The 19,521-nt window shown below is 39.7% G+C and overlaps 2 protein-coding genes and 2 long non-coding RNA genes across 6 annotated transcripts in view; 2 read left to right on the top strand and 2 right to left on the bottom strand.

The window, feature by feature from the left end:
* The window catches only part of LOC133617810 (uncharacterized), a 27,011-nt gene extending 9,728 nt beyond the window's left edge, over nucleotides 1-17,283 (top strand). Inside the window, exons 1-2 of one of the 2 annotated variants that reach the window (XM_061978048.1) lie at nucleotides 1,284-1,723; nucleotides 15,830-17,283. In XM_061978048.1, coding sequence (XP_061834032.1) covers nucleotides 1,474-1,723; nucleotides 15,830-16,842 — 1,263 coding nt within the window. In that variant the 5' untranslated portion in view covers nucleotides 1,284-1,473 and the 3' untranslated portion in view covers nucleotides 16,843-17,283. Of the gene's footprint in view, nucleotides 1-1,283; nucleotides 1,724-15,829 lie in introns of those variants that run through there. The other variant, XM_061978051.1, reaches the window with a different exon arrangement.
* LOC133618121 (uncharacterized) lies at nucleotides 10,033-10,387 on the bottom strand. The gene is made up of 2 exons (XR_009817110.1): nucleotides 10,247-10,387; nucleotides 10,033-10,141 (listed from the first exon to the last, which is right to left on the bottom strand). It is a non-coding gene; the product is annotated as an uncharacterized lncRNA (long non-coding RNA).
* LOC133618122 (uncharacterized) lies at nucleotides 11,444-12,193 on the bottom strand. Its single transcript, XR_009817111.2, has 3 exons — nucleotides 12,016-12,193; nucleotides 11,788-11,928; nucleotides 11,444-11,702 (listed from the first exon to the last, which is right to left on the bottom strand). It is a non-coding gene; the product is annotated as an uncharacterized lncRNA (long non-coding RNA).
* A 2,062-nt stretch (nucleotides 17,284-19,345) lies between the features above and the next one.
* LOC133617811 (uncharacterized) overlaps nucleotides 19,346-19,521 on the top strand; it is a 30,080-nt gene continuing 29,904 nt past the window's right edge. The window contains exon 1 of one of the 2 annotated variants that reach the window (XR_012050947.1): nucleotides 19,346-19,455. The gene's annotated coding sequence lies outside the window, so the exon portion shown is untranslated. The remainder of the gene's footprint in view (nucleotides 19,456-19,521) is intronic. The other variant, XR_012050948.1, reaches the window with a different exon arrangement.

Here is a 19,521-nt window from a genome sequence, read left to right on the forward strand (position 1 = left end):
TTTCCTTTAACTTGGGCACACACATTTATACCTTTGGCAGTTTTAAGCAAGTAATTTCCAGGAGTTATCCAACCCTAACCCTAACTTAATGTGTTGCCATCGTTATAACACTTACATAAGGCTTTTAATTTTTGTGGCTCCAGACAGATTTGTTTTTTGTATATTTAGTTCAATATGGCTCTTTCAACATGTTGGGTTGCCGACCCCTGTACTATACAGATGAATGCCTTGATTTATTGAAAATAATGCATTTTTACTAGCTGAGAGGTTATGCTCCTAGCACCGCTAAAAGTAGTTCCTCAGCGTTAGCTCTTATTGTAACAATGACGCAAATACTTTAATATTCAGGTCACAAGATGTAAATGTAGTATCGATAGCGCTTTTTAGATGTGTTTTTAGACGGGCTTGCATTTTCGTATTTTAGGTAGAATGCATAAAAAAAGAAAAACATCATATGAGTAGGGATAACCTGCTCAGTGGTCTAGTGGTTAGAGATCGGTAGGTCGTGAGTTCAAACCCCGGCCGAGTCATACCAAAGACTATAAAAATGGGACCCATTACATCCCTGCTTGGCACTCAGCATCAAGGTTTGGAATTGGGGGTTAAATCACCAAAGATGATTCCCGGGCGCGGCCACCGCTGCTGCTCACTGCTCCCCTCACCTCCCAGGGTGTGAACAAGGGGATGGGTGAAATGCAGAGGATAATCTCACCCTTATTATTGGTACTTTAACTTTTAACTTGTATTGTTCCAAAAAAGGTGCAGTTTTCCTTTAAATAATAATAAATATATTGCAATAGTATTAAATAAAATCTTCAAAAAGGGACCCTTTAAGTCTCACAGAAAAATAGACAAGAAAAAAAAAAAAGGCTCCTGGCTTACATAGAATAGTTAGAGTAGCTGAAGAAAACCGATATATAGTGAAATTAATAATACTGATTAAAATATATATATTTGTTAATATATTGTAAAGTAATTATTGTACACAACTACACTAATGGGACATGGGGGCCAAGTCATTGCGTCATCCTGCCGTTAAATTGTATTATTTTTATTTTATAAACCTTTATTTATAAATTGCAAATATTTACAAACAATTCAGGAATAATAATAATCAAAATAAGTACAAAAACAGTACAAAACAGCGCTAGCGGGTTCCTGCCGTTAAATTAAAGCTAATCGCCGGCTGCTCAGTGACGTCACAAAGGTAGCTTGCTGCCGTTAAATTAAAGCTAACCGCCAGCTGCTCAGTGACGTCACAAAGGCAGCTCGAAGTCACACATCAAAGAGCCGACTCTTTAAAAGAACGGGAGCGTTCGCGAGCCACGTCACTGCTGCCCTGAAAGGACGAGGTGCTAACAACGTCTTCGTGTCGTCGCTTTCTTTAAAAAAAAAACAGTCTTTAGGTATTAGTTAGTTTCTCACTTTTTTTTTTAAAACTAACTCTTGTGTTCGCCAGCTGTGTTTTCAAACATGAGCGGGGACATAAAGCCGGAAGTGCGCCAAACGCAGCTTTCGTGTGAGGCGAAAATGTGCGAATTCGAAAAGGCGAGAATGTTGATAGAGCAGCGACTAAATGTTACTGCTGAAGAACTATTTGGAATGTTGGAAATAACCGTAGCGGAGTACGAGGAGGAACTTTCTAGAACAATGGAGGAGAACAGACGTCTACAAGAACTACTGGATGCTGTTATCAAACCTCGAGTTTTGCTGCACAGAGCAGGTTTGTTTACATCTTTTATGCAACGTAAAAGTCATTTAAATGCTTTGTAAGTTATTATTATTACACTCTAAATCAGTGTTGTCAAACTCATTTTCATTGGCATGACCCTCAGAATAATTTATAAATAAAAAAGTGTCAGGATTCGTCATGTTATTACACAATTGCCTATGCATTTGATTATTACATTTTCGAGTATGTACTGTAAAAAAAAGTCAGTCAATTTTATGGTTAAAAAAAAACTGGCAGAATTTTACTGTAAAATTATGTAACAGCTTATTACTGTAAATCAGGGGTGTCAAACGTACGGATCAGGCCCGCGAACAGGTTTTATCCGGACCGCGGGATGAGTTTGCTAAGTATAAAAATGTACCTGAAATTTTTTGAATGAAAGAAACTGCTGTTCTAAATGTGTCCACTGGATGTCGCAATAGCAATTATTTGTATCTTTGTAGATCAGTGGTTCTTAAAGGCCTACTGAAATGCGATGTTCTTATTTAAACGGGGATAGCAGGTCCATTTTATGTGTCATACTTGATCATTTCGCAATATTGCCATATTTTTGCTGAAAGGATTTAGTAGAGAACATTGACGATAAAGTTCGCAACTTTTGGTCGCTGATAAAAAAAGCCTTGCCTGTACCGGAAGTAGCAGACGATATGCGCGTGACGTCACAGGTTGTGGAGCTCCTGTTTACAATCATGGCCACCAGCAGCGAAAGCGATTCGGACCGAGAAAGCGACAATTTCCCCATTAATTTGAGCGAGGATGAAAGATTTGTGGATGAAGAAAGTGAGAGTGAAGGACTAGAGGGCAGTGGGAGCGATTCAAATAGGGAAGATGCTGTGAGAGGCGGGTGGGACCTGATATTCAGCTGGGAATGACTAAAACAGTAAATAAACACAAGACATATCTATTAGCCACAACACAACCAGGCTTATATTTAATATGCCACAAATTAATCCCGCATAACAAACACCTCCCGCTCCCGTCCATATAACCCGCCAATACAACTCAAACACCTGCACAACACACTCAATTCCACAGCCTAAAGTACCGTTCACCTCCCCAAAGTTCATACAGCACATATATTTCCCCAAAGTCCCCAAAGTTACGTACGTGACATGCACATAGCGGCACGCACGTACGGGCAAGCGATCAAATGTTTGGAAGCCGCAGCTGCATGCGTACTCACGGTACCGCGTCTGCGCATCCAACTCAAAAGTCCTCCTGGTAAGAGTCTTTGTTGTCCCAGTTCTCCACAGGCCAAAGGTAAAGCTTGACCGTCATCTTCCGGGAATGTAAACAATGAAACACCGGCTGTGTTTGTGTTGCTGCAGTCGGCCGCAATACACCGCTTCCCACCTACAGCTTTCTTCTTTGCTGTCTCCATTGTTCATTGAACAAATTGCAAAAGATTCACCAACACAGATGTCCAGAATACTGTGGAATTTTGCGATGAAAACAGACGACTTAATAGCTGGCCACCATGCTGTCCCAAAATGTCCTCCACAATCCGTGACGTCACGCGCTGACATCATCATACCGAGACGTTTTCAGCAGGATATTTCGCGCAAAATTTGAAATTGCACTTTAGTAAGCTAACTCGGCCGTATTGGCATGTGTTGCAATGTTAAGATTTCATCATTGATGTATAAACTATCCGACTGCGTGGTCGGTAGTAGTGGGTTCAGTAGGCCTTTAACCTGGGTTCGATCAAACCCTAGGGGTTCGGTGAGTTGGGCTCAGGGGTTCGGCGGAGTTCAAAACACACCCGACTCATCGTGTAAATAAAAACGTATCCCTAAATTATCCCTTTTTCTATTTTCACACATCTCTGAAAAAGGGTCCAGGGAGCCCGCAGTAGACACAGTAATAGGCTTATGGATGTATAATAAAACCCCTTGATAGAAGGTTACATTTTTGTTACATGGGACAATGCACATTTAAAGAAAACCATCCATCCCTTTTCTACCGATTGTCCCTTTCGGTGTCGCGGTGGGGCTGGAGCCTATCCCAGCTGCACTTGGACGGAAGGCGTATAAAATGTAAATGGGCCAGATTGTGGCCAAAGGCTGATTTCAATCTGCAGTACCCGGCAGGTTAATAGCATATACAATACATTTTGGTTTCAATTTCGATTATGGCTTCCCAGGATTATTAAAATGTAATTATCGAAGAAAAAAAAAAAATTAACGTGCCGCATATGACAAAATATGAAATCACTTTTTGAATAGAAATATAAATCCATAAAAAACATATAAATCCTTTGGAACTAATGGCAGGTTTATCTAGTTTTATCATAATAAATGCTCTTGTCCTTGATGATGACGTATCACATACAACCAGTGTTCTAAAAATTACTTTTCAATAGTAATTTATTATAGTTACTTGTTACTACACCAAAAAAGTAATTTCATTAATTAATTACTCAGAAAAATAAATAATGCATTACTTGAGAAAAGTATTTCAAATATCTGGCATATGCAGTTGAGAGACGTTTCATGAGAGCTGTGTGTGTGTGTGTCAGCACGCTTTGCCAGAACTCTGGCAGTGACTGCAGCTGTTTGATCTTTTCGCTGGATTGTATTAGCGCTAGTTAATAAAGGGATGAAATGTGCTTCGATGGCTGTCTTCTCATGTGAGCTTGTCACTTCAAACATGGATTTGTTGTTCATTATTCCTTTGTTGCAGTAGTAAGAGTGTGTGTATGTGTACCTAGCCTACATGTTATGTTGTCTGCTGTGTAATGTTGGCTGTTTCTATTTAGTGTGGTTTTATTAGTAAAAAATTAATTCCTGCGTTGAACTTTTCTGTATTTCTGACGCCGTCTTGTTGACATTCAATCGCATCAAAAGTAGCGTAGCACGTTACATCAAACGCATGGTGTCGTAACATACGTAAAAGATTACTCGTTACTAGCAAAAGTAACGGTGTTAGTAACGCCGTTATTATGTAACGCCGATATTATTTGCCACTATTTTTCATGTCAATGCAAATATTTATAATTGTCTAATTTGTAGGACACAGCTTTTCGACAAAACAGGTTGCAGACAAAAAAGTAACAAGAAAAATATATGTTGATACGAGGGCTGTCAATGAATTTCAATAACGGCACTCGTTTTTTTTATCGGGCGATTAACGCCAACACTTCCTTTTTGACACTTTCTCCTTTTTCTGTCTACACACTGTGTCTGTAAGTACTCCGTGATTGTGCGCTGCCGAACATGCTCTGCTTGTAAACCAGCAATGTCACGACGTGAGGACAGGGGCGGGCGGTGGGGGACCGGCACCTCCCAGGGGCGGCATAGTACCGAATGTGATTCATTAGTATTGCGGTACTATACTAGTACCGGTATACCGTACAACCCTACTGTCTCGGGTACATGTATTAATGATGAAAAATTACACCTTGCGATTAATTATTTTAAAGGGGAACATTATCACAATTTCAGAATGGTTAAAACCATTAAAAATCAGTTCCCAGTGGCTTATTTTATTTTTCGAAGTTTTTTTCAAAATTTTACCCATCACGCAATATCCCTAAAAAAAGCTTCAAAGTGCCTGATTTTAACCATCGTTATAAACACCCGTCCATTTTCCTGTGACGTCACACAGTGATGCCAATACAAACAAACATGGCTGACAGAACAGCAAGCTATAGCGACATTAGCTCGGATTCAGACTCGGATTTCAGCGGCTTAAGCGATTCAACAGATTACGCATGTATTGAAACGGATGGTTGTAGTGTGGAGGCAGGTAGCGAAAACGAAATTGAAGAAGAAACTGAAGCTATTGAGCCATATCGGTTTGAACAGTATGCAAGCGAATCCGACGAAAACGACACGACAGCCAGCGACACGGGAGAAAGCGAGGACGAATTCGGCGATCGCCTTCTAACCAACGATTGGTATGTGTTTGTTTGGCATTAAAGGAAACTAACAACTATGAACTAGGTTTACAGCATATGAAATACATTTGGCAACAACATGCACTTTGAGAGTGCAGACAGCCCAGTTTTCATCAATTAATATATTCTGTAGACATACTCTCATCCGCTCTCTTTTCCTGGGGGTCTGGCGGCAGATTTCTTTGACTTTATCGTTGGAAATGCATCTGCTTTGAGTGTCGCAGGATATCCACACATTCTTGCCATCTCTGTCGTAGCATAGCTTTCGTCGGTAAAGTGTGCGGAACAAACGTCCAATTTCTTGCCACTTTCGCATCTTTGGGCCACTGGTGCAACTTGAATCCGTCCCTGTTCGTGTTGTTACACCCTCCAACAACACACCGACGAGGCATGATGTCTCCAAGGTACGGAAAACAGTCGAAAAAACGGAAAATAACAGAGCTGATTCGACTCTGTGTTTGTAATGTGTTTGAGAAAATGGCGGATTGCTTCCCGATGTGACGTCACGTTGTGACGTCATCGCTACCGAGAGCGAATAATAGAAAGGCGTTTAATTTGCCAAAATTCACCCATTTAGAGTTCGGAAATCGGTTAAAAAATATATGGTCGTTTTTCTGCAACATCAAGGTATATATTGACGCTTACATAGGTCTGGTGATAATGTTCCCCTTTAATCGTTTAACAGCCCCAGTTGATACTAATAAACAATAACACAGATTTGTCTTTAATGTCTTAAGATATAAGTAGAGATGTCCGATAATATTGGCTTTCCGATATTATCGCCCGATAAATGCTTTAAAATGTAATATCGGAAATTATCGGTATCAGTTTCAAAAAGTAAAATTAATGACTTTTTAAAACGCCGCTATACGGAGCGGTACATATCCGGTAAAACACGGACGTAGGACATACTTGCCAACCCTCCCGATTTTCCCGGGAAACTTAAAGGCACTGCCTTTAGCGTCCTCTACATACAACCTGTCATCACGTCCGCTTTTCCTCCATACAAACAGCGTGCCGGCCCAGTCACATAATATATGCGGCTTTTACACACACACAAGTCAATGCAAGGCATACTTGGTCAACAGCCATACAGGTCACACTGAGGGTGGCCGTATAAACAACTTTAACACTGTTACTAATATGCGCCACACTGTGAACCCACACCAAACAAGAATGACAAACACATTTTGGGAGAACATCTGAACCGTAACACAACATAAACACAACAGAACAAATACCCAGAATCCCTTGCAGCACTAACTCTTCCGAGACGCTACAATATACACCCCCTCTACCACCAAACCCCCCCCCCCTCACCCATCTCCTGAATTCGGAGGTCTCAAGGTTGGCAAGTATGCTCTAGTATACTCTGGACCGAAGCTGTGTGCCTTCATTGTTTTTGTAGCTGTTGTTTTGAGGCATGTTTAAAAAAAATTATGCACTTTGTGAAAGTCAAAATATAGTATTTCCCATAGTTGTTGTGGGTATTAGGATTATCTCAGGGAGAGCATGTCCCAAATTCCAAGCTGTTTTGAGGCATGTTAAAAAAAAAAAAATGCACTTTGTGACTTCAATAATAAATATGGCAGAGCCATCTTGGCACTTTTTTCCATAACTGGAGTTGAAGTTTTCTCTTATTTTGGAAAACCTTGCTTTTGATTGATTGATTGAACCTTGTATTAGTAGATTGCACAGTACAGTACATACAGTGTTGGGTTAGTTACTGAAAACCAGTAACTAGTTACAGTTACTAGTTACTTTATTTCAAAAGTAACTCAGTTACTAACTCAGTTACTTACACCAAAAAGTAATGCGTTACTGTGAAAAGTAACTATTTAGTTACTTCTTTTTTTCTTTTTTTTTTAAAGCTCCCATTAATGCCCTTTTTGCCTTCATTTCAGTACTGTTATTGCACTGGAGAATAATACAATCTGTTGATCAACTTGACATGCATTTTTATTTTCCTTTTAACATAATTAATGAAAAACAGTGCAACATAAAAAGGCATTCCTCCTTTCTTTAAACTTGGACCAATGACCATTAATAAAAAAACAAGTTTAAGTGCAACATAAGAAGAAACATCATCTTCCTTGAAACATAGGTAGTGAAATAAAGCCTGACATCTGGAGTGATGCTGCTGTCTTCCACACTTGGAGCCATGGATTGTAGAATACTTGTTTTCAGTGGCAGGATCATTGACACAGATGGTGAAGTTTCAGTGCTCAGTAGAGATGGAACACTTTTGAGGGGTTTAAGCACCTAGAGGACCTCATCTGCCACTCTCACATCATCATCAGACAGGGTGACATTTGTCTTCAGGGTGTTGTGGGTCAATGCAGAGTATATAGCTGCCTGCTGCTCCAACATATCATAAGTGGAGTTCCACCTCGTTGGGACATCATGTATGAGCAGGCAGCTTTAGCATTTCTTGCTTTGTCTTAAGCACATGAGCAGCTGTTGTGCTTGGGTGGAAGTAAGAAACCTTCCTGATCCTCCCAAAGAGGCGCTCCATCCTATTGACTGAGATTCCCTTCTGTGATGCCAAATTCACTACATGTGCAAAGCACCTATCTGTGGTCCCAGTCCTGCCTCATTCTCTGTAATTATTTGATTTTTGGCATTATCACGTGTGACTGGGATATCTTTATCTTCCATTCCTCCACTGCTTGTGTCAGTACCTGCGCAAGGTGACTCTCGTAGAGGGGGCGTGTCTTCTCATCTCCCAGTCTGCTGTGATGAAGTGAGCGCTAATAGTTCCGCTGGACATCCACCCGTCTGTCATGAGCGCAACAGATGATGCTCGGGATAGTTCATCCACAACTTTTTTCTTCTGCTCATAAAGATCTGGCACAATCTTATTGCTGAAGTGGGTGCGCGACGGGATGTCGTAACGTGGTTCAAGCACGTTCAGCATGTGTTTAAAACCCTCGTTTTGCACAACCGAATCTGCACTTATAAACACACCGATTCAATGGCGGGGGCGTTCAAGCTCCTCCGTTATTGCGCTCGCCATGACCACGCTGTGTGTGGACTGAACGTGCCAACAAATTTTTTTTTTGTTTCATATATCAAACCGCGGATCAAACCTCCCCCCACACACACACATAGACCGCGCCTCTTTTCTTCTCTCCGGCTTGTGACAGAGGAAGATTCAGAAGAAAGACACCGCAGCGCTTCTGTTTCTAGCCGATACTACATCAAAAGTAACGTAAAATAACGCAGTAACGCATCATGTAGTAACGGTAACTAAATTACTGAATAAAAAAAATAACGCGTTAGATTACTAGTTACCGCCGAAACTAACGGCGTTACAGTAACGCGTTACAAAGTAACGCGTTACTGTAACGCCGTCCCAACACTGAGTACATATTCCGTACAATTGACCACTAAATGGTAACACCCGAATAAGTTTTTCAACTTGTTTAAATTGGGGTCCACGTTAATCAATTCATGGTAAAGTTACATTGTTTAATGCATCCAGCGGGGCATCACAACAAAATTAGGCATAATAATGTGTTAATTCCACGACTGTATATATCGGTATCGGTTGATATCGGAATCGTTAATTAAGAGTTGGACAATATCGGATATCGGCAAAAAAGCCATTATCGGACGTCTCTAGAAATAAGTATTAAAAAAATGCCTTTTTAAAGAAAATACATGCATCACACCCAATTATGCAAATTACAACTACAATAAATCAAATTGTAATCACGATTTCTGATTTTAGCATCTCATGATCATAAAAATATTAAAATTAAATAAAAAAAAAAAACGATTAATGGTCCATCCAACGTGCATGCCGTTTTCCTAAGCTTGTGACGATGAAACAGATGATGAACATCCCAGGTAACACGCGAACGTTATGAGAACGTTAGGAGAACGTAGTGGCATTGTTATGGGAACGTTAGTTTGTAACGTTCAAAGAACGTTAGGTTGTGGAGTTCTTGCTTGGTTAGCAGAACGTTAGCCAAGAACGTTTGGCAAGAACGTTTAGGGAACTGTTTAGGAACATGCTATTTTCGTCTGTTTTTGCTCTATATTGTCAGGACTAACACTCAAACACAAAATTCAACAATAATTCTTTATTAGTGATAATTATAATACAATAGAAATGGAATGCAGTGGTATTTACGTCTGTTTTTGTGCTATATTGTCAGGACTATAACAAACAGAAAATTCAACAATAATTCTTTATTAGTGATAATTATAATACAATAGAAATGGAATGCAGTGGTATTTACGTCTGTTTTTGTGCTATATTGTCAGGACTATAACAAACAGAAAATTCAACAATAATTCTTTATTAGTGATAATTATAATACAATAGAAATGGAATGCAGTGGTATTTACGTCTGTTTTTGTGCTATCTTGTCAGGACTGACACTCAAACAGAAAATTCAACAATAATTCTTTATTAGTGATAATTATAATACAATAGAAATGGAATGCTGTGGTCTTGGTCGTGCGCGTCAGTGTACTCCTGCCCCTTCTTGTTGGTTCTCTTCCTGGAAGTAAATAATTATAGATATTCACAAATACAACAAAGACAGCACTGGAATGTAGATGAATTGAATTCAATTAAAACATGGCATAATTTACTCCTTGTTTACCTGCTCAATGCTCACTGGTCTCACTGGCGTTTGCTTGGTTCTTTTCCCTTTCCCTGTTTTCTTCTTCTTCACTTCCTGCAAGTATTTATAATTGCAAATTCAACACAGAACTGGGATCTTTATGAATTGAATTAAAACATTGGCATAATTACTTTATCATTTACCTGGTGACTCATCTCACTGTCCATTTCCTTTTTACACTTCCCTTTGCCCTTCTTCGCCGTCGCTTCCTCTTAATTCCTCCTCTTCTCCTGCAAGTAGTTATAATTGCAAATTCAAAAGACATGCAGTGGAACGTCAATAAAATGGAATTCAAAATTGGGATATCTTATCATAATTCTCCGTACCTCAAACTTTGAACCTCCCTTTCGAAAAGTGGCCAGTTTCAGGACCTCTCCAAGCTCACAATCTACTTCAGCTGTGGTCGTCTGTTTGTAAACACCCCTGCATGCCTCTGGAATCACCAGCACAATTTAGAATTCCCTTTAGAATAAATACCGTAATAATAACAGCTAGATTGACCTTGTGAGCATACATGCAACATGTTCAAAGATGCAAACCTATTATTAACACTTACTTATTATTATTCTGTAAAATGGCAAGTCCTCAAACGCCACTTTGCCTGTCTTTCCACGGAGACCAAGCTGCTCCAGGACTTGGTTTGTGGCAATTTTCCTCAGCATTGTCCTCACCGTGTCTGCCAAATTCTGCCCACCAAGAGCAGTAAGAGCTTTCACCTATACAAATAAATAAACAACAATATTGTACTTGATTAGAACATGTTTTTTGATAACTGAGCAAGATAATTTTGCAGTGGGGAATTAAAACTAATTACCAGCTGCTTTCTGAGCAGAAGATCAGTGTCGAGCTGTTCACAGAAGGTCTTAAGCTGCTCAAGAGTCTCGAAAGGCTTCTCAATGAGATCTTGAACATCCACAGCTTCTGGCCCCACAGACTGTGCTGCCAGCCCTCTCAGTATGCGCATAATTTCTCCCTGGTTCTCAACTAGTTTTTGAACTTTCATGTTTAACTGGAAAACTGCAAAGACAACAAAAGTCAAAGAGGTCATTCGTATTACTGCCCGTTGTAACAGCCTGTTTAACACCACCTATCAACAGTTAAATAGCCAACTAACGTTCACTTCCAAGGGCATTCCTGCTGTTTCTTGGAGTGGTCTGGTACTGACTTGTACTGGCTGGAGTGGTTTGGTACTGGCTTGAGCTGGATGCATGATTCCTGTCTGGACTGAGCCTGTAAGTGCTGCTTCTCGCTGGGCTGTGAGGTCGGCCTGGATGCCTTGGAGTGGTGTAGTATTGGCTGGTACTGGCTGAAGTGGTCTGGTACTCGCTGGAGTTTGGAAAGTTCAATGGTGGGAGCACTGGCAGTGGGGGTGCCTGGATGAGGATCTGTAATTTCTCTTTTCTGCACTTCTTTTTTGGCCGAATTTCCTCTTCGCCTAAACCAACGAAGACAATAACATTTATGCACCACTAAGTAGTGTTTGAGTATTGTAAGTAAACAGTCTTTGAAAAGTGACTAACCGTCAGCATCAAACACATCTTCCTCATCGTTTCTATAACGTTCAGGGGTGATGTGGCTCCATTTGGTTGACATTTCTTCTTCCTCTGGGCTCGAAAACATTTCAGCTTGTTTTTCATATTGAAGGGCCTTGTCAAAGTCTTCTGCAAAATTTCAAAGTATGCTGATGACTCAAGATGAATGATGTTGTTTAAGATATACATGATATGACTTTGACAATATTCCCTTACCAGTCAATGTTTTCCTGAAAACCCGAATTGGCAGCCTATCCCAGACTTCTTTGTCAGGAATCTCAGCTCTCCGGATTCTGGAGTGGGTAGGATTTGGCTTTGGCCAATAGCAGAAGCTATTCTGACGATAAAATAATCCAGACCTCAAAATATCTTCAAAGCAGTCACTATCACTCTCATTTTCTGAAACAGATGACAAGGTGACATGATGGTCGATTAGTCTCCAATCAGCATCATTTTCATCAGGCTCATCACTATCAGGGCCACTATAGGTGGCATTGTCAGCACCAGCGGCAGTGCAGGAAGCAGTCTCCGCAGCATCCATGTACTGAAGGGTTGTCACTGTTTCTGGAGTTGTAAAGATTGTCGTGTCATTCTCTTGCTCGCTATCATCACTCTCTAATTCTAAAGTTGACTGTCGGCATTGCTTCTTCAAATGCCTAGTTGTGGCAGCCCATCTACGCTTATAAGCCCTCTGTTGAAACTTCTTCATTGTGTTGTTTATTCTATAAAAAAAAAAAAACAAGGAAAATGGGTTGCCCTATTATCGCCCACATTTTTACTATATTTTGCTAAAAACATCCAAATTAATTGTATTTTTATTTGTATTTTTTTGTGACTCCTTATTACATCCAACTATAGAATTATACATTAAAATAAACATATTTGAAATAATTGATTTTAAATTATCATAATAATTCATTTAAAGTTACCATATTTAATTATTAAAATAATAGCTTGTTTATCAACAACTTTAGCATTTTATTCATTACATTTTGAAACTCTCAGAAGCCAAGTTATGTTATATTCCTTAATATTTATCTATGCAAGTTTGAAGTGTCAATTATTTAAACACAGTTTTGTTTGCATATTTTCAGGATGTAGATATATATATACATATATATATATATATATATATGTATATATGTATGAAATACTTGACTTGGTGAATTCTAGCTGTCAATATACTCCTCCCCTCTTAACCACGCCCCGCCCCACACTTGTAGGCACACACGCACGCACGCACGCACACACTGATCAAGCCTCATTACCTACACGTGTAGGCACGCACGCACGCACGCACGCACACACTGAACAAGTCTCATTACCTACACTTGTAGGCACGCACGCACGCATGCACACACTGAACAAGTCTCATTACCTACACTTGTAGGCACGCACGCACGCACGCACACACTGATCAAGTCTCATTACCTACACGTGTAGGCACGCACACACGCACGCACACACTGAACAAGTCTCATTACCTACACTTGTAGGCACGCACACACTGAACAAGTCTCATACAACAAAGAGCGGCCGTTTGGCGCCAATGTTAGCGATGTAATGTTACCTGTAATCTGAACTTAAAACTAGAGGACAACACAGGTAAACATATTCACATTCTTGGTACACACATTCATTAATTAAAGACCTAATTTCTACCGAAAAACAAGGAAAAGGTCGGTGGGACCGTCCAACCAAGACTCACCCTCAACCATGTGGAACTTTTCTGTGAGGGGAGAAGGGAGGGGCTACACAACCCAGGAGAAGTACAGGAGCTCAGGAGGGACAAAAAGATATCAAACCGCCCTCTCATAGGCGAGCAGACAAGATAACTATTTGGAGATAATATGATAAATAACAAAGGTGTATTTTAACTCCGTTACACTTCATATTTCACTCTTTCTATCTACTTACATGTGATCAATGGATGGCGCACCGTATTGCCTGAGTATCGGGATTCTGGAATTTGCAGCGTTGTCGAGCTTCGTCTTTGTCTCACGGAAGCTTCTACGCGCATGCGTGCAGCCTTGACTCAGCTCAGCTGACGTCAGATTGTTCGAAAAACACAACACGTTCGCGGAACGTTAGGGAAACGTTACTACATAATGTATATAAAGTAAATTTGCGAAAAAAAACATTTCGAAAAGCCTAACGGTCGCTGTTTCCATTGCAGGCAAATATTTTGTGTGTCAGATAGGTTATGATATGTTCTGAGAATGTTCTTAGAATGTTCTCATCTTGCATAACCAAACGAGAACCATAGAGTAACGTTACGCTAACGTTAGGTGTTACCTGGGATATGAGTGAAATCAAGACTACGTCTACCAGAAGTTTGGGATCTCACCATGGTTGCTACTTTTTTATTTGACACAACTAGAAGTGTAACGATATTGTGGACACCGCGCGGTGTTGCGGTTTCAAAGTCTTCACAATAGTGCCACTTTTATCTCGGGTGTTTTCAAGGCGACATAAGAGGCAGCCGGTCACGTCGCACCGCACGCAGGGCAATCACCAATAAAAACTGTTCACTGCGGGAAGTAGGCGTAGATAAATCTTCAATAGTACGTCAATTTTTCACCGCTTGTCTTTCTCAATGGCGCGGGAGGGCTGGAGCCTATCCAGCTGCAGTCGTAAAAACCATCACCCAGTAAATATATTTGAAGCAAGCGAAGCCAAACATCAGTTTATGAAGTATTTACATTGTTAAAACTTTTAACTTCTCTGAAAAACAGCATTTTCCAAACTGATATACAGTACAGGCCAAAAGTTTGGACACACCTTCTCATTCTATGCGTTTTCTTTATTTTCATGACTATTTACATTGTAGATTGTCACTGAAGGCATCAAAACTATGAATGAACACATGTGGAGTTATGTACTTAACAAAAAAAAGGTGAAATAACTGAAAACATGTTTTATATTGTAGTTTCTTCAAAATAGCTCTGATTACTGCTTTGCACACTCTTGGCATTCTCTCGATGAGCTTTAAGCACACCTGTGAAGTGCAAACCATTTCAGGTGACTACCTCAAGCTAGCCTTTGATTGTGTCACAATGGGGGGTCGCAGCTTGCTGCGGGGTTGTTCTTCCAACGCAAAAATACGGCTCCAGGCGACAGCGTGAAGCTAGGCTTGGATTTATTGACATAAGTCACTCACTACCACAAAACACAAAAATACAACCAAAAAAGGCAAGTGTGCCTAAAACACAAGAAGCTGCTAATTAGCAGAAGCTATGGCATAGATCGGGAAACTTACTAGGTCAGAACGAGACATGAACCGGTGTGACATAAAGACAATTCAGGCAGAACGAGTGATGAACAAAAGTAGGCTTAAATAACAGTGACATGATTGGTGACAGGTGTGTGTGAGTCCGAACGTGAAACAGGTGCGTGACGTGACAGGTGAAAACTAATGGTCGCTATGGTGACAAAACAAACAAAAGTGCACAAAAAGTCCAAAAACAAAACCGAACATGACTAAAACAAAACATGATCACACAGACATGACAGATTGTTCCTGAGTTAAGCTCTGCCGAAGTTTCCCGTGTTATCAGCACGTCGCCCTTCATTTTGTATTTTTCCCCTCGCTTATTGACAATAAATAAGCAGGTTTGTAATCATCGGAATCATTATCAAAACGTATTTTTTACCTACACATTGTCTTCTGTCTCTGCATCCTGGGGTCACGTCGCCATGCGCAACCATCCCTTTTGATTTGAGGGCGCCTAGTGAAGCAAAAGAAAAAATATTAAAAACGGAAAAAAAGGAACAAGTTGTAAACCTATAAATCAGCACATAGTAAAATATAATTTTTAGCTTTAGAAGAAAATACACAGTATATTCAATAAGAAGATATAATGCTGTTAATAATAAGTAAACAAAAAATACTTACATTAGGTGTATAAATAATTTAAATGTAATAGTTTTCAAACATATATTATGCTTGTCTCATCTTACGTACTATGAATAGTTAAAATAAGAACTTTAAACTCAAAGTAACACCTCGTTTGTGGTCTTTGTTCTGCAGATGTCCAGCAGATGTCAGCGCAGAGTCAAGAGATTCCCTCTGAGAAGCTCGAGTGGAGCCCCACTGTGGGGAAGACGGAGCGGGAGCCCCCACACTTTCAAGAGGAAGATGAGCAGTTTCAGGGGTTGGAAGTTCAAAGTGAGGAGAGCAGAGGGGCGGAGCTTCTCACACAACACATCACAGAAGCTGATGGAGAGCATTGTGACGATGTAAAGTCAGAACCAGACGGTATCTTTGCTCCATTGTCAGACCTGAACGGCATGATGTCAGGCTCTTCTGAGAGCGATCACGGTGACGACGCCCAAAAACCTTCGGAGAATATTAAGAACTCTAAAGAGGACACGAGACATCACAGTCACGGGAGTAATTTGACAACACACATGAGAACACACGCTGGAGCCAAACTCTTTACTTGCTTGGTTTGTGCTAAAAGATTCTCCTTGGAACAAAATATGATGTTACACATGAGAAAACACATTGGAGAGAAACCTTTTGCGTGCCCAGTTTGCCGGAAGAGATTCTACACTAAGGATTGTATGACCACACACATGGGAACACACGTGGAGATTAAATTCCCCAGCGCCCTTCGCCCTAAAAATTCCACTCAGAAAAGTTATGTCATAGAGCACATGAGAACAGCCACTGTAGAGAAACGGTTTACTTGCTCTGTTTGCAGGAAGACTTTCTCCGAAAAGCATAACATGTCCAAACACGTGAGAGCCCACACGGAAGGGAAGAAGTTTCCCTGCTCGTTGTGCTCGAAAACATTCACTTATAAAAGCAACGCTACGGTACACATGAGAACGCACACTGGAGAGAAACCGTTTACTTGCTCCGTTTGCAGGAGGAGTTTCTCTACAAAGTACAATATGACCAAACATATGACAACACACAAAGAGGAAAAGCAGTTTTCCTGCTCAATTTGCCCTAAAAGATTCCCTCAGAAAACGTCTGCCATAGCACACATGAGAACACACAGGTGTGTAACAATCATGGAAGCTCCAAGGATTTAAAACTGACTGTTAAATGCTCTTCAAAAACACATGTTTAATAAGCATGTATATTTTATATTTCAGTTGGTGCTTTTCCCTTACTCCAATTACTTCTTTAGTGGAGTATGTTTACTAAATACTAAATATGAAGGTACTATTAAATTGTATTTCTTTATTGTTGAAATATGAAGTATTACTATTGTCACTTTTTTAAATGTGTAACACTGTCATACCAGTATAAGCATGTATATTTTGTATTTCAGTTGGTGCTTTTTCCCTTACTCCAATTACTTCTTTAGTGGAGTGTGTTTACTAAATACTAAATATGAAGGTACTATTAAATTGTATTTATTTATTGTTGAAATATGAAGTATTACTAATGTCACTTTTGTTTAATTTGTCACACTTTCATACCAGGATTTACATTTTGTTACTACTCAATAAAAAGTGGGAATTAGTTTTACACAACGTTTGCATCATTTTTACATCATGGATGTGTTGTCCTGAAGTCAATTGTTAATATTCTTTACATAATTACAAGGGATGTTCGATAATGGCTTTTTTGCCGATATCCGATATTCCGATATTGTCCAACTCTTAATTACCGATACCGATATCAACCGATATATATACAGTCATGGAATTAACACATGATTATGCCTAATTTGGACAACCAGGTATGGTGAAGATAAGGTCCTTTTTTTTTTTAAATTTATAAAATAAGATAAATAAATTACAAACATTTTCTTGAATAAAAAAGAAAGTAAAACAATATAAAAACAGTTACATAGAAACTAGTAATGAATGAAAATGAGTAAAATTAACTGTTAAAGGTTAGTACTATCAGTGGACCAGCAGCACGCACAATCATGTGTGCTTACGGACTGTATCCCTTGCAGACTGTATTGATATATAATGTAGGAACCAGAATATTAATAACAAAGAAACAGCCCTTTTGTGTGAATGATTGTTAATGGGGGAGGGAGGTTTTCATGGGTTGGTGCACTAATTGTAAGTGTATCTTGTTTTTTATGTTGATTTAATTCATACTTGCCAACCTTGAGACCTCCGATTTCGGGAGGTGAGGGGGTGGGGGGCGTGGTCGGGGGTGGGGCGGGAGGCGTGGCTGGGGGCGTGGTTAAGATATATATATATATATATAAGAAATACTTGACTTTCAGTGAATTCTAGCTATATATATATTTTATTACATATATATATATATATATATATATATAAAAGAAATACTTGAATTTCAGTGTTCATTTATTTACACATATACACACACAACACTCATCTACTCATTGTTGAGTTAAGGGTTGAATTGTCCATCCTTGTTCTATTCTCTGTCACTATTTCAGAACACACACATTATACAAATATACATTATAAAATCAATAAGAAAACGGGAGCTCTAATTTGGGAGTCTGAATTAGGATCAGAAGTTCCTATATAAACATTGCGCACTCACGTCGCCTTTTTGTATTGATTACTGCAGCTGTGCACTGGATTCATTCACAAATACAAACTACAACTCACAAACACTTTAGAGTTAGGCTCCACCATCAGAATGTGTACTTAAACTTATAAAGATCACATGGATATTATTCAGTGAGTTGATTCACCAAAACTAACCTGTTATACAGGAGGAAAAAGCACACAGGACGTTTCAATTGTTTACAGACTGGTCGCTCTCATCAGAATGACAAGACACTTCCGGTCTGCAGGTGATAGCATTCAATTGGGAAGAAACGCCCTACTGCCCCCTACTGACCAATGTGAATACTGATAAATGTGTAATGACAGCTCCAAAAACTAATTCAAACCACAAAATAAAATAAATCAACACAAAAATGTGACACATTATGGGTGGGTCACATATGCATGTACAGTAGATGGCAGTATTGTCCTGTTTAAAAGTGTCACAACATTGCTGTTTACGGCAGACAAACTGCTTTAGGTAGACAAAAACATGACTGCTGTTTTTGTGTGTTGTTACCGCGCTGGGAGGACGTTAATGAAACTGCCTAACAATAAACTCACATAAGAAACCAAGAACTCGCCCTCGATCATTAGCTGTTTAGATTGTGAGAAAGTGGACTGTGAACAGGCTGTCAACACGTCACTCAGGTCCGCATGGAGCTGGAGGGGGCGTGGCCTCCAGCTCCGCCTGAATTTCAGGAGATTTTTGGGAGAAAAGTTGTCCCGGGAGGTTTTCGGGAGAGGCGCTGAATTTCGGGAGTCTCCCGGAAAATCCGGGAGGGTTGGCAAGTATGATTTAATTTTTAAAAAAAAGACAAAAACGATACCGGTACTGAAAAACCGATACCGATCATTTCCGATATTACATTTTTAAAGCATTTATCGGCCGATATTATCGGACATCTCTAATAATTACTTTATAATACTTTTGTATTGTCTACAGAATGTGCAAATACAATGCTTTAATTTGGAGATAACGTTTTTATTTCTTGTACACTATAATCGGTAAACAGCAGTTGGATGATGTCACTTCCGCTAAATTACTTCCTTGTTGGTTGACTTCCGGTATTCGTCCGAAAGCAAGTCGTACATATGGCTGTCTTCTGTAACAATCTGTCGCCATCCTACACAAAGCAGCGTAGAAGCAATGCCGTAAGTTGTCTTTAACAAGTTAAGAACATGGCAGACACGTTAAAAAGGCATAATAGTGCTGATATG

Source organism: Nerophis lumbriciformis, linkage group LG18, assembly GCF_033978685.3.
Source record: "Nerophis lumbriciformis linkage group LG18, RoL_Nlum_v2.1, whole genome shotgun sequence".
Taxonomy (NCBI): domain Eukaryota; kingdom Metazoa; phylum Chordata; class Actinopteri; order Syngnathiformes; family Syngnathidae; genus Nerophis; species Nerophis lumbriciformis.